This window comes from Typopeltis vanoorti, chromosome 26, assembly GCF_054136105.1.
Source record: "Typopeltis vanoorti isolate ZY-2024b chromosome 26, IOZ_Tvanoo_1.0, whole genome shotgun sequence".
Classification (NCBI taxonomy): domain Eukaryota; kingdom Metazoa; phylum Arthropoda; class Arachnida; order Uropygi; family Thelyphonidae; genus Typopeltis; species Typopeltis vanoorti.
The window spans coordinates 7,984,573-8,000,361 of NC_143574.1; the positions used below are offsets into that span (position 1 = coordinate 7,984,573).

Sequence of the window (15,789 nt, forward strand, 5' to 3'; positions counted from 1 at the left end):
AGCAAATACATATACTGTATAATAAATAAATGATATTTACCATATTTTTTATGACATTTTAAATGAGTTTTATCTGCATTTTTAATATGTACTATGGTTGTGGGGAGGAGCCGGAACAAATTACTAATCGATTTTCAATTAAATCTTATGGGGAATCGCGCCTTGGATAACGACGGTAATCCTGGAATGGATTACCGTTGTTAGCCAAGGCACCACTGTATATATTTTTTTAAACTTAGGAAATGTACTATCTGGTATGCTACTATAACTCTTATGTTTATTGCAGAAATAGGTTGTGTCATTTAAAGTTTGAAAATTATTGAAATTGTATCTGTTAGTTTTTTTAGTTTAATTTTTTTCTATTGATAGAGTGGGGTGATAATCTAGTAATGTTTTTTTGTTTGGGGAAGGGGCTCTATGATTGTTGTTATAGTCATTATTAACCAACACTGCTAGAATTATAATGTATTTTTAGGGTATAATATGTAAGTAAAAATGAGAGTTGTTTTGTTAGCTAGTATTTTTGTGCATACCACAAACTATATTTTTTAGATATGTCAATGAATATTTTTCTGTTTAGCCAATTTCAGAAAATGCTGAATGTTGCTAAAACTTATTTTGAAAACAGTGTTCATCCAAATATAGTTCACCACTGTATAACTGGAATGAGATAGAGTACATCATGTAGGATTAAAAATCGACTTATCTTGGGGGGGGGGGGGTCATAGAGGTTAATTTTTCCTCTGAGGATAATTACTCCAATTACTTTCTGTAATTGGCTGCATTGGTTCTGGAACTCTCTCCTTCTATATATATTAGGATTTTGTGTTGAGACTCAGGTTAAATGACTGGTTAAGGGTATAGCAAAATTTTTAGCATATTCCTTTAGCACACATGCAGATATCTCATCTAAGTTCCTGTTATGCTTGCTAGATCCATTTTTACTTTGGGGAACTGATGGATCTGTCAAAAATGTGATTACTTAATAATTCCGCTTTCCGGTGCATTTGACAGTTATGTAATGTTTTTACTCACCATATAACATAAAATTCTTTCACATTTCTTTTGACCTGTTCTTTGTACTGCTTTATAGGGCCAAGTCATCACATTTCATATGATAAGTTCATAATTTTTTGTTTTATGTAACTTATTGCTTCATAGATTTATTCATCCATTTCACTATCATGTGATTAATTTTCCTGACTCTGGGAAGATGGTCAGTTATAGCTTCCATTAGACATCCCTTGACCAATTTCCATGTACTTATTCCCTCCACTATGTAGTTTACCATATCTTGGCACAGCTGAAAGTTCCACATATACATCCTTTATAACTCCTATGTGCTTTACTGCTACCCAAATAAAATCTGCATGATCAGTTTCACCAAATGGAGGCAAAACAGTTATCTCATTTACAATCATATTTTCAATTGTTCTTACTCTGTCAGTCTCCTCCATAATATACTATTTAAGGAAGGTGTACCTCTGATTCTGTAAATTCCCTTTCCCTCCTCTCTATCTTGCATGCTTTCCTCTCACTCCAGCCTCTATCTCCATAGTTGAAATCACCCATAATGATATCCCTTCTTATATCCATAAGATTAATTTATTTATGCAGTTTAGAGCTTTCTTTGGTTGATTCTAATCTGTAGCAGCACCCAACTGTGCATTTTGTCCTATGAACAGTTGATGGCCGTTTTGCATCAAATACCTTCAAACCCTTTGGGTGAACTACTGATTCTGTCAATCCTAATCACTACTACTAGTATACTACTGAAGTTAGCTGCATTTCATCCATAATCATTAGTAATGCTCAACTTCCCTCTTATTCTACCTGACTTTCCTGAACACACTGTCCTATCACATTCTTATGTGTAAAGATCCTCTTCTGTGATCCAGATCTCACTAATGCCAATAATTTTTGATTCATTGCATTTACCAAAGATAAGAATTCCTTAGATTGATAAGAATGATAATTACTCCAGATGCAGTAATTTACTGGTTCATTGATATGTTTAAGTTGACAGAATGTTTGCCTTTCTGTTTATTATGCTTGCTATAGGTATTCTACACAACCCAAAACATTTCATGAAGCACCACTCTCATGTTGCATTTTCCTTTCTGTAATGTAGATGTACTGTGGGAAGGCAATACTTATTATTTTTTTTTTTTTTTTTTTTTTTGCATAATCCAAAAACCTTACTCTAGACACCAAACATGGAGAATTCCCCCCACCCTAAGCTACTTCAAGCTTCCAATAAGTTGGTAGGGCAGTGGTCTCAGGCGATTCCTTTTCCATTCAAAGAAAATCGCAACCATCCATGCCCACTAGCAGAATTAGAAGCTGCAGTAGGTTTATTTAACCATTTATTCAACCAGGCTGACAAAAGTTGAATACAGACAGCATCTTTTTGCATTTATGTAGAATATTGTCTATTAAATATTTTTATATTAAACTGAATTTAAAGAATTTTCTATAAAATTCAGAAAAAGGAAAAAAAAAACACCATTTTTTCAGTGAAGATGGTGGGAAATCTGGTAATCAATATCTGAGCACTTGTAATCATAAATCATGAACCCTAATATTTTGACAGATATATCTGTGAGGTTATTTGACTAAAAAAAGCATTTGCTTGATAATAAAGATAATTAATTTCTGGTTATAGTGAACATTCTGTTAAACATAGATAAAATTTAAAGATGTATAACCAGATTATCATTCATTCATCTTCAGCCATTTTCCCTTCATTGCTGGATGAAAGCTTCCCCCAAAGTTCTTCATTTAGTCCTATCTTGAGCTTTTCTGTGGTACTGAGTTCCATCTGTTTCTTTAATCTCATCCTCCCAGTATTTTAGTCATCCTGTAGCTCTCTTTCTCTCTCTGGGAGATACCATTCAGCTTTGTTCATTTTTGAGTGTTACTTCTTGCCATGTGACTTGCCCATTGCGGTTTGGATCTTTTAATGGCTGTTATAATGTCTCTCACCCTAGTCTGAGCTCTGATCCAAGTATTGTGCTTTCTATCTAGAATGGCGAATTGTAATTGTGTGATTAAATTTTCACAAAAAATGCTTGAAATAAGTGCTCCTAACATGAAGCCGTGGTCATTTCCTTTATATGGCCTCTTACCGATGTATCAACATCTCAGATTGATCTAGGTGTTAGTATCTAGTTCTTTAAAATTGGCCAGCAGTTATCTATAATGTCTAATATCACAATGGCAAAGTATGAAATCTGAGGCAAGGAACAGAATAGCATCACTCCTATCTCCCATTCCTTATATTTCTAAGAAATTAGAATATCAGAATAATAGGTTTAAACCCTGATGGCATATGGACTGAGAGACTTGGCTCTTGATTGGACCAGAGAACGTTTGTCTACAGTTAATCATTTGAAAAGCACATTGTTTATAAGTTGTGCTGTTCATGTAGTAGGCCAAGCGAAACACAACACAATTTTAAAAAAACAAAAATAAAATAAAATGAATATAAGTGGAGCTCATGGAAGTGGTGTCTTAAATTTAGATGGAATGCCTCAAAATGCATGACATCAGGATGACAAACCTGAGGTACATACAGAACAAAAGATAGTTCACCTGATACTATATTGGTAATCAATATTCCTTGATTAATTTTTAATTAACAGCAAAGTTAAGTGAGTAAAATTGAAAATAAGTTAATACTTGCTAATAAATTGCAGAAATAACATTCTTTAGGTTCTTTAACTGTAAAGTATTTTGAGGAAATGTTGATAGCAAAGCTTAGATTTTCACATAAATCAGTAGATGCTTGGAAAAATCTGGAAGGATGCTTCACTCCATCTACATGCAACAGCACTGTCCACCATGTATTATTGCTCAGCATAATGGGCCATCTTTCCATGCAGTATCAAAGCTTTTAACCATTCATTGCAGTTAATTATGGAAATAACCGATTAGCTTGTTGCATATAAATCATATAAGTTTACACAAGCAATTGACAATTTTTCTTTTAATTCAACTGTCTAAATGAAAACAATATTTTTTTTAATATTATGCAAGTATTTCCATGGGTAACTCATTGTGGAAGGTGCTAAACATTTCACCAAGCACTGACCAACATTCATGCAATATCTCGTACCCAGATAAGGCTTTATCAAAGTTATAAAGAGATATAATAACTGCTCCAGTAATCAGATGATTCTTTGAGATATTTAACTCCTTCTGAAAAAACAAATCCCCATCTACTAACATCACCAAATGCTTAGCATCATCAGTTTCCTGGTACTGTACTACACTGCTGGCAGTTTTTTATTAATCACAAAATCCATAATCTTATACTTTACAACATCAAAATGATACCCATTCTCCTTTGCCTGTAGTGCCAGTCTATTTAAATCATCCTGCAAGATCTCTATATCTTCATTAACTGTTGCCCTACCCAATTTTGCATCATCAGAAAACTGAATATTTTCTTCTAAATCATAAATAGCAGAGCTCTAGGACACATGACTAGTTACAGACCTTCTTCTAGACTACTCCTGAATAAACTATCTGATATCTCTCCATCATCCACCCTCTTATCACGAGCTTATATCTGTTCCCATTTGTTGCAGTTTATATAACAGAATATGAGCAGTTGCCTTGGTAGAGTTCAGCAGTATCACCACAGCTAATTGGATAATGTAGCCATTATCTTTATCCAATTAGCTGTCACTTTATTATAAAAAGTAAGTTACTGATGCATGACCTTCCCTTCACAAAACAATGCTGCCTCGTTCTATCCATCCCTTCCTTGATTTTTTTCCTTTATCATATGTGCCAATACCTTGATCCCCAACACTCTTGAGATGCTAAATTGAATTGTTACTTCGATCACAGAGTCTCCTTTCTGCAATGAGACTGTTTTTCCCCTCTTTTTGCTCCCTTGGGACCCTTTCAGAGATGAGAATTGAACAGTCACTGGTCAAAGGCAGTGCCAATTTCCTAGCATATTCTTGTAATGCATGAGCTGTTATAACATCTATTCCCATAGTTGTATTCACATGAAGGATGTGTGATATTCTCTGTACTTCCACATCATCTACTTCTATTTTCACATCAGTCCTACCACCCTTGTTACTGCAATATTTTCATCTGGATGATTCATCCTTGCAGTGTGATCATCCAGTAAATCTAAAAATATAAATACCTTTTCTTACACAGTATCATGTAAAAATAATAGTTTATTTATATGCTGTTTGCTAAAATAAAGAGGGCAGGGCTTCGAATATTTTTAGATTAAAGATTAATCTAAAAATGTTTGTAATTCTTAGGCATTTCTATTACTGAAATAATCAATCTCCATCTTTTTGTGGACATTCTTGAAAAAAGTAAATAATTTGCTTCTTCTTGGATTTAAAGACAGATGTAAATTTTTTTATTGTGCTTTTTATCAAATAAAAAATGCTGAGGGTTTATGAAGGATAGTGGAAAGTAATACCATGTTTACTTTTTTTTTTTTTCCTTGAATTTATAGCCATATGGTATGGAATATAAAAGTTTTCATATGTGGGATATAGAATGGAAACAATAACAGATGAGTGGATTTGAGAGAATAAAGTAATTATTGAATATTAGTATTATTATTTTCCATCATATCCATGCACAAACTTGACCAGAATTTCCAAAAGAACAAATTTTACTTTTGAGAGAAATTTGTGACATGAAATGTAGAATTATTTACATGTTAGCACCAGAAAAGTGGTTAGATAGAAAACAGTTTTTTACAAGATAGAATACAGACAGTTGATCATTCAAAATTAGAACGAGTTATGTGATGTTACATCGTTAATCATGATATCATTTCACTGAAGAAAGGCAAAACATAAGAGTGCAGAATACTTACATGTATAAATTTACAATGTCATACAAAAAAAAAAACTTAATTTATAAAATCATACTAAAGATATCATTAGACAGATGTAGTATCTAGAAGGTCTTCATTAAAATAAATAAAAAAAAGATATTATATTCTTCACAATAAATCCGATAAGTCTGGATTGACCAAACACAGAATAAAGACAAACCACAACATTCTCTGGTCCAAAAACTCGCCTTCTACACAGATGTTGGCATAAATTTGAATGCCTACTCAAAGAGAGTGCTGAAGCCTTACTTCACCATCCTAATCTGAATCGTAATGACTGCCTATCTATGTCAAAAATATGGGAAACTGTGATCCAAATAACACATTAATTTTTTATTAGTATTTTTTTTTTTAATGAAGACCTAGAAGACCTACATCTTATAATGATATCTTTAGTATGATTTTATAAATTAAGTTTTTTAAATTTATAGATGTAACTGTTCTGCACTCTTATGTTTGCTTTTCTTCAATGAAATGATATCATGATTAACGATGTAACATCACATGGCTCGTTCTAATTTTGAACGATCATTTGTTTGTATTCTACCTTGTAAGAAACCGTTTTTCTGTCTAGTCACTGATCATAGTTTTGTTATTTTCAAACTGAAATATCTGGCAGTATATTAAATATACTTTTCTTGTGCTAAGGTGTAGATAATTCTTAAAGAACAAATTTATTTGTCCCTGTAACCACCTCCATGACTTATTTACAAGAAATACTTAATGACATCCTGAAGTGCTTGTACCAGCAAGGTACCATGAACTGGTTGATTTTTGCAATACTGAAAGCAATGAATAAGGAAACAAATTAGCAAAAATATATTAAGGATTTATTCTCTTTTTAAATATGGTTATTTGGTAATTAATGTGATGAAAAGTATGCATAATTCAATATTATATAATCATGAATCTTGTATGTGCATGACAGGTGTAACTTTGTGTAAAAATTTTTGTTCTTTGACTAATATGAAAGAAAATTATACTTAAAAGTAGTTCTTTTTTTTTTTTAATTATGTTTTGAAAAACAAAGTGCCATCCAAAATTGATTTTGCTTTAAGATTAAGAAGTGTGAAGTTTGCCTGCATTCAGATATCTTTTAAAGACTGGGGCAATTCTAGAGAAACTGGCTCAACTGCAATATTGCTATTTCCTTCTCCCTTAATAACAGTTTCATGATTTTATATGTATATATACAGTTCTAATAGATCGCATTGATAGAATTAGTAGAATTAGTCAAACTAGACAATATAAAAATATGTTTAAATCTCTTGTATTATTCTTTCATATTTAGTATTATTTAAAATGAATGCTTGTTTAATAATTTTTTGCTTGCTTTGCGATTTTGCAGTTAGTATTATATTTTCGTTTTAGCTATTAAGTTCTTTTGTAATATGTTCATTACACTCTGTGTTGTGCTTGGTGTGGGCAAATTGTTTCATATTTAGATATTTGTTCTTTAAAGTCAAATGAAGTTACGTACACATGCAACTTTATTTAAAATTATTCCATGGCATTTTTCTTTAAAACACCTTAAGTTTAAAATTCTGTTTGGTCTTGGAAGTAATTTGAGTCATTTTCAGTCCTTGCGTATTATGTTTTAAAAATCATTTAAGGGGCTTGAATTATTATTTTTAATTAACTGGAGAAACTGATGCTGATACTCCTCTCTTCAGGATGATCTCTTTAGTATCATTCTGTCCAGAGCCACAAATGGAGATTCAAATAGCAGGGAAAGGAAAAAGGATATGAGGTAGGTGCTGATAACATTGCCAAAGAATAGATACATCTGAAAAATATTTTTAAAAATAAGAATATGATTAACAACACAAAAATAATTCAGTTTATTGAATGCGTGTCTGGTGATTACATCCTAAATTAAGCAATGTACAACACATTCATATTATGGTAATAAAATTATGTTGTGAAGTTTTTTGCTTTGAAGCTTTCCTTTGTTTTAGTAGGAGTATCTGTCAAAGTCAATTGCTAGATTCTTTGCATCTGTAATATGCATTACAGTGCTCTGCTTTTTATAATGCATATAGTCACAAAAATTTATTTGCGCATGTATTTTTGTAATTATATGTGCATGGTCTATTAAATCAATGTTTATGGGATTATTTTCATCACCCTTTTTCTTGGAAATCAGTATATCACAAACTAGTATTCTAACTATTTAGAATAAATGGAAAGGTAATTTTAATTAATGTTGGTTTATACCTTATGTGCAGTTTTCTAACAAGAATGATTTAGTCTAATGCAATTTATCATCATCAATTTCCTGATGTGTCCCAAGAGGTGTTCAGGTTCTATGACAACACTACATGATTAAGTTTACATTATTATTATTAATCTCCTATCAACAATTTTCCTCCAAATGAATCTATTATTTGTGAGCACTCCAATATTGTGATATCTAACATTACGTGCTTCTACGGTACTTCTGACTGAATCAATCAACCTAGACCTTGGTCTTCCTCTGGGTCTCCTTCCTGCCATCAAACACTTGTTTTGCTAACCTTTCTTCACCCATTCTATTTAAGTGGCCGTACCACCTTAGATTAGCTTTGCTGACACATTCCTTGAATGCTAATAATGTCAAGTTCCTTTCTTATATTTTAATTTTTAATTCCTTTTACCTAATTTTTCTCAGAACCCTCATATCTGTGGTCTCTAGTCTTTGATCAAGCATGTTATTTCTAAACCAACTCTCAGATCCATAACTGGTTTAAACACTGTTTTGTATATTGTTAGTTTGGTATTTTGGCTAATTTCTTATTCCATTTAAATGTATTCATCTGGCTACCCACCATACCAGTTTTGCTTATTCTGTTTATTTCCAGATTTAACCTGTCATCTTCACTAAAAACTGTGCCTAAATAGCTGACATCTTTTACTTATTTTGTAGGATTGCCATTAGTACTGTGAATGGGCTAAGAATTTTATTTTTTGCAAAATATGGAAACCCGACTTTGATGGAACTTTTTTAAGCTGCTTCAGAACTTCGGTAAGTAGGGCACTTGTCTTACACCAGGTGGTAAAATAATGACCACAGCAAGATTCAAAGCTTTGACCTTGTTGGTTGGAGAATGGGCATGTTAACTGCTTGGCCAGCCAGGCTGGTAGTTGAGCCATATACATATTGGATTTCTGTATAGATCTTTTGAAACTTTTTCCAAAATACCAGATGATTTTATTATTGAACTTATTTAGTCGAATTAGTATTCTGGTTTTATTGATTTCTTATATATGACATATCTGTCCATATCTACCCAGATTAGATATGGATAGTATAATCTCTAGTATATATATAATACTAAAGAAACTCAGAGCAAGCAAGGTAGTGGGGAGAGGGTGCCTGTTGCAGAACAAATATATAGAAAGAAACTCAGATTAAAAAAAGTCTTTTGCAAGCATTTTAACATGCTTCTTTGATTTGTAGGAGGTAGGTAGGTTTGATTCCCAAGTTTTTGAAGCAATGCTGTAGTCTCTTGCTTGGGAATTATTCAAGATCAAAATTCAAATTCTGTCATTGAGTAAACAAATTGCAGAGATCTTTTAGATTTCCTCTCTTGAATATAATAGCTCTTTCTGCAGCTTACGTATTTACCTTCTTCTTTTCCTGGTTTTTAATTGTTTTTACAAAATCCCAGTCTTAACACTGTCATGGCATGGGTTGAAAAACATATCCTTAAGTTATTGGTTTATATATGATCTTTTGTCTTTGAAATGATATGCTGTGATAAATGCAGATAGTTATAGTAACTGGAATATTTAATCATTGTTTTCATTTGTGTCAGTAGAATTTAAAATAGACAGTCATAGAATAAATAGAAGATATGTAAAATAGCTGCATTTTGAATGATGTATCTAACTGACATGTGAATTCCCTTTATAGGGAGTAAGTGAATTTTTGAGATGAGTATTTTGTTTAGATTCACAGTATTTCTCATCTTTTGCCTTTGATTTAAAAATGTAAATAACAATTTAAATGGGTTGTCAGTATGGACAAAAAAATAATTGGTATCAGTTTAATATGGGATAAATAGATTACAAGTTTGAAGATGGAAGATTACTGCTGATGATAGCTGATGGATTACAGCCAAAAAGAATAGAAGATAGGCAAAAGGATGGATGTTCATTTGAAGCATTCTGGTGTGAGATAAAAGCCAGTAAGACAAAATATACAGTTGGTTGTTGATATAGGACAACTGGGTTCCACAAATGATCTGGAAGACATGCATCGGAAAATCAGTACAAGTGCAGTGATTATTATGGGGACTTCGGTTATGGAGATTTAGATTGGAAGGAAGAGAGATCACATAGCAGGAAGGAAATGGAATTTATACACCTACTGTGAAATAATTACTTCAGGCAGCATGTGATGGAGTGGACTAGGAGTGTGAGAGTATTGAACCTGGTCATAGGATCAGAAGAGATATCCATAACCAAGGTGGTAACAATTGGTAAAAGTGACCATGCAGTCTGAGGAATATTCTATCAAGAAATGGTATGTGTGGAATTACAAGGCAGGTAATTATGACAAGCTTCAGATGATGCTTGAATCTGTGCCATGGCATAAAACACTTTAAGGGAAGGACATTAGTAGTGCATGGAAGGTAGTGAAGGGGCATCTAGAGGAAGCAATATTAAATTGCATACTTAAGGAAAAATCAGATTACGAGGGGAATCTAGCCAAGCAGGCCAAAGGAAATCCCAAAGAGTTCTTTCATTATGTAAGTAAGAGGAAGAATGACTGATGGTGACAGAAGCAGATAAAATAGTTTTTATTATTATTATCCCATGGTATTGTTACACCAAATCATAGAGGTCAAATTCATGTATTTTATACAGCACCTTTTCTGGGTTATTATAAAGTTCATATTTAGAAATATTCATACAAGTTAGTAAATGCAGTGGTGATGCTTCCTTGATGTTACAGATTTTGCAGATGGGAACTTATGCTAAACCATTTTCATTGCTAAACCTGAGTGGTCTTGTGTGGCCAGTCTTGAGGCGAGAGATCATGGTAGTGTCACAGCGATTAAACTTGGAGTTGATGGTAGCTCCTGGTTTTGCTGCTGAATAACAGGTGAGTCATATAGATAAAATAGTTTTGTTACAGAGTAACCACTTTGCAAGTGAGGTTACTGCTGTAACATATGTCACAGAGACGGATGTGGGAACAGAGGTAGATGAATTGGAGGTTTTTATGATGATATTCACATAATGTCAATGTAAATCCAGCTGTGGAATTAGATGGGATATCAGCTCAGGTTTTGCAAGAATGTGCAAGGGTGACTGGCAGTGCCTCTGACTAAGCTCTTTAAGTCTCAGCTCTGGTAGAGTTCCAAGCGAGTAGAAAGGTAGCAGAGTAATTCCCTTGCATAAGAGAGTTCTAAGACTGCAGTGGCAGATTATAGGTCAATCAGTATCTCAGACATGGCAATAAAAATACTGGAAAAGTTGGTCAAAAGAATAATTTAACAATGGGTAGATAAGAATATGATACTGTACGAGGGGCAACATGGCTTTGTGAAGGGTCAATCATGCTTTAGTAATTTACTAACTTTTGTAACAGCCCAGTATGATAGAGGAAATAGCTACACAGTGTTACTGCTTGATTTTGCAAAGGCATTTGACAGAATACCACGTGGAACTCTTTTGTGCAAATTAGAAAAAAATGGGAATTGGTATGATACTGGTTACATGGATAAGAGAATTGGTGTTGGACAGATATAAAAAAAAAGGGGGGTATATGGAGGGCAGACTCAAGGCAACAACAGGTGACTAGTGATGTGTAGCAAGATTCAGTGCTGGGACCACTCCTGTTTAATTTGTACATAAATGATATAAGGAAATATTCAATTGTTGGCTGATGATGTGAAATTAGCTAGAATAATCAAGGTGATTTGAAGAGCTTGCAGGGCAATTTAAATGGGATGTCAATATGGACAAAAAAATAATTGGTATCAGTCTAATATGGGGAAAATATTATGCATTTTGGGATAAATAGATTACAAGCTTTGTACAGCTTGTAATTATTAATCCCACATCTGTTTCCTTTATAAAGGGCTTTATTCCACATTGATGGAAAAGATGAAGCTAGAGATTTAGAGGTGGTGGTAGACAGAGTTAAAGTTTAGAGGACATATTGCTAAAGGAGCTCATAAGATTACTTGGCTATTGAAGAGCACACAAGTAGAGATAAGAAAGTTGTTATTCCATTTTATATGGCCTTGATGCATCTACATCTGGATTACTGGGGATGAGGAAGTGGTGGAGAAGATTTAAAGGCAAGCAACCAAGATTGTGAGTGGTTTATGAGTTGCAGAAGTTGGTTGGTGGAAGAAAAAGAGGGGATACGATAGAAACATTTAAGTTGCTTAAAGGGTTTTATAGGATAGATGTAGAGGAAATGTTTTAGCACTTGGGTAGAAAGGCCAGAACAAGGGATCATCTGTGAAAGTTGAATAAAGATGTGGCTAGTTAACACATTCAAAAAATTGAATTGAAAAACTCTTAGGGTTTCTGAGAGAGAAAAAGCTGCTGATATTCAAGATCTAAAATTCAAATTCTGTCATTGAGTAAAGAAATTGTAGAGATCTTTTCTGTTTCCTCTGTTGAATTCCTCCTGCTAATTGAAGGCTTGAAAAAGTTCCCTGTTTGGTCTCTAGAGCAGGGTTGCTGGAGTATTTAAAAACTTAAGAAAAAAAAAAAATCCTAAGCCCACCCATGGTACAAATGTAATATAGTTCTTCCTTTTAAGGCAGGGGTCGATAGAAAAATATAAGACATCATTGTACGGGTAATATTTAAGTCTGTTAACTTGGATTACCTCCATCCTGAATGACAACGCAATTAAGAGTGAATCGTGGGAACAGTGAAATGAATAAGACCTGTAAGATGGGGCAAGGTCATGAAAATAGTTACGGAGGCCAATCAAGTAGACCAAAATGACGTGTTTATCAATAAATGGGTGTGTGTGTGTGTGTGGTTCCGCCCGGCTGGCGCAGCGGGAGCGAGATGGTAACATGTGCATGGTTGCTTATTTACTTATACTTACACGTATTTGATCCCAGTCTCATTTTTGTGCATCGACATACAAGTGAGCGTTAATGTTCTAAAATTCATTAACATACATACAATTCAATCGTTATTCATTCATGAACTAAACTTCTCTATGTTGAAGAGTTGAGCAGGGCTGGTAGTAATACCAGTAGTTTATTAATATCACTAGTAATACCAGTGATAGTAATAGTAGTGGTAATAGTAATATAATAATATATACTATATTATACATACAATAAACACTGTAACTATAAAATAAACAATCTAAAAACTCACATAAACATCTTTTTCGCTTCCCATTATGATTACGTAATAATAAAATAGAGGGGGTCGATAAAACGTCAAGAAACTCTTGAAGGGGTCGACGGTCAAAGAAGTTTGGCGACCCCTGTTTTAAGGTTACTCGGTGGTCAGCATTCATAGTGAAGAATTTATGGAGACACAACACGTATTGGAATAATTATTTTACTTAACATTAAGCAAGTAACAATCACTGTTTCGACCTCTGTATTGAGGTCATCATCAGGAAAACATGCATATGTAAATTTCTTAATTTTGCTGGGGATTTTAATTAAGAAATTTACTTATCTCCTCCAAAGATCTTTCATACCTTGCCCATCCAGGGGTTTATAAAATTTAGTGTGCCTGTAACCTACCTTTATATAGGGGAAACAGGATGCTCCAGCCCAATTAGAAAACATGAACACAAGCACCAGATTAAATACCTCCACTATGGTAAAACAGGCCTATCAGACCACACACTCCAAACATGCCACAGAATTGACTTGAAAGGCACTAAGTACCTATACCGCACCAAAACCTGGTTTGAAAGAAAATTCAAAGAAACTTATATGAAATTCAAGCTTGTGATGTTTCAGCATTGTGAAATGCTGAAACATCATCCAAATCTGAACAAACATGATGTGGAGGACCCATATTGGCAACCAGAACAATCCTAGACAGAAGAAAATTCAATATGAAAGGACTTTATACATTGTTTCGTTTTTTTTTTCCTCACCAGAGGTCAGCCTAGGATAAATGATTAACAAACATTTAGATTCATTTTACTTTTGTTTAGTGCAGCGTCATGTAGCTTGCTTGTTCATATGTATGTTTTCCTGATGATGTTCAATACAGAGGTTGAAACTTCGATTGTTACTTGCTTAGTGTTAAGTAATTATTCTAACACGTGCCTATATAAATTCCTTTCTAGAGGATTACACTTCCTTTCTAGAGGAGGATTTTTCTAGGTACATATTCATCAGATATTCCAAGTACAGCATCTGGGAAAGCAATGTTGAAAGTGAATGATGCAAAGGACTCATTTTGTCATTGTTCTGTTCTGCATTTGTCTAATCATATTACAACACTCAGATCATTTGTGATTATATAATGATTTACACGCCCAGTTCTACCCCCCACCAAAAAAAAAAAAAAACAATCCAAACTTTCTGCATTTGGAACTTTCCTGCTTTGTGGTAACATGTTTATACACAAATACACAGACAGTTTAGTTGAACATCACCTTGACCATTTGGAGTGAGAAGTCTATTACCCTCCTTATAGTCATGACCAACTCTGTTTATTCCATCTTTTGACTCGTTAAGGGAATTTGAGGGCCAGCATTCCAAAAGTAACATGGCCAAAATTAGCATTCTGCTTAGTGGGCAACCATTAATGTTCTATTTGTTCTTTCACTTTGTTTACTTAAATTGGAAATTATTTAAACTGATGTCCAAAACCTAAAGACGAACACTTTCTGTAAATTACAACTGCAAATTCAGGTGAATCAGCTTGTAACAATGTGTATAAATGACGATTTGGAGTAGAAAATGGTACACATTCAAATTTTTGAAGTTTGCACTCAACACGATAGAAGGAATTAAGTTGCAAAGTTGGATGTCTTGTAATGTCTCAAAGACATCGTCTAGATGATTTCACATGGAGAAGAATTATTGGAAAGCTTGAAGAAGGCTGCAGAATTACTGATATTACCAGAGTGTGAAATCTTACATAGCATTGTATCCAGGCTGTGTGGACAGTGTTTCAAACCAATGGAATGTGTTCCAGACATTTGCTATGAGGTCGCCCTTGCTCTACCACAAAGCATGATGGCAAATTTTTGGTTATAATAGCAAAACGTAATAGATCCACTACAGCAGGTCAGCTCTATTCAAGCACAGATAGGCATTTGCAACAAGTAGGCCTATATGCCCAAAGACCTGTATTCTGTCTTCCTTTATCCACAGCTCATCATTGAGCATGTTTTCAGTGGTGTTGTATCCATAAAAATTGGACAAGACACCAGTGGGCTAATGTAATATTTTCAGATGTCATTTTAGTCTTTCTTCCGATTCTAGATGACTCTTGATCTGGCATGAAAATGGTACTTCTTACACATTTCCTGTCATTATTCCAACTGTGCTGCTGAGGCACTAAAGGAAAAAGCCAAAGAGCTCAAGTAGCAAAATATGATCTTGATTGGAGATATGATTATCGTTAAAAAGTGAAGTATAATCTTTCTTACAAGAAGCAAACCTGGTTCAAGGCGCGTTGATATTCATTGTTCATGTTTTATTTTGTCGTTGTAGTCTCGTGTGATTTATTTTAATAATGATTTGTTTAATGTTATAATTTGAGAAAGATAGAATATTCTATTTTAAAACCAAGAAAAAAGAAATAATAAACTGTTGATTTGATGATATTAAAAATATAAATATCAGAATAGGCTAGCAATATTGATAATTGGTTTGTAGGATGAACTCGAAATTGTATGTTGAAGAGCATGGTTACTGTATTCTTGTTTCACTTATTTATGGAATGGTTAATAGAAACAG

General features: G+C 33.6%; 1 protein-coding gene across 8 annotated transcripts in view; it reads right to left on the reverse strand.

The window, feature by feature from the left end:
- Positions 1–7,356: 7,356 nt before the first annotated feature.
- The window catches only part of LOC150092301 (homeotic protein female sterile-like), a 579,681-nt gene continuing 571,248 nt past the window's right edge, over positions 7,357–15,789 (reverse strand). For all 8 annotated transcript variants that reach the window (XM_090415148.1, XM_090415149.1, XM_090415147.1 and 5 more), the window contains one exon: positions 7,357–7,670. In XM_090415148.1, the coding sequence (XP_090271274.1) occupies positions 7,554–7,670 (117 nt within the window). In that variant the 3' untranslated portion in view covers positions 7,357–7,553. The remainder of the gene's footprint in view (positions 7,671–15,789) is intronic.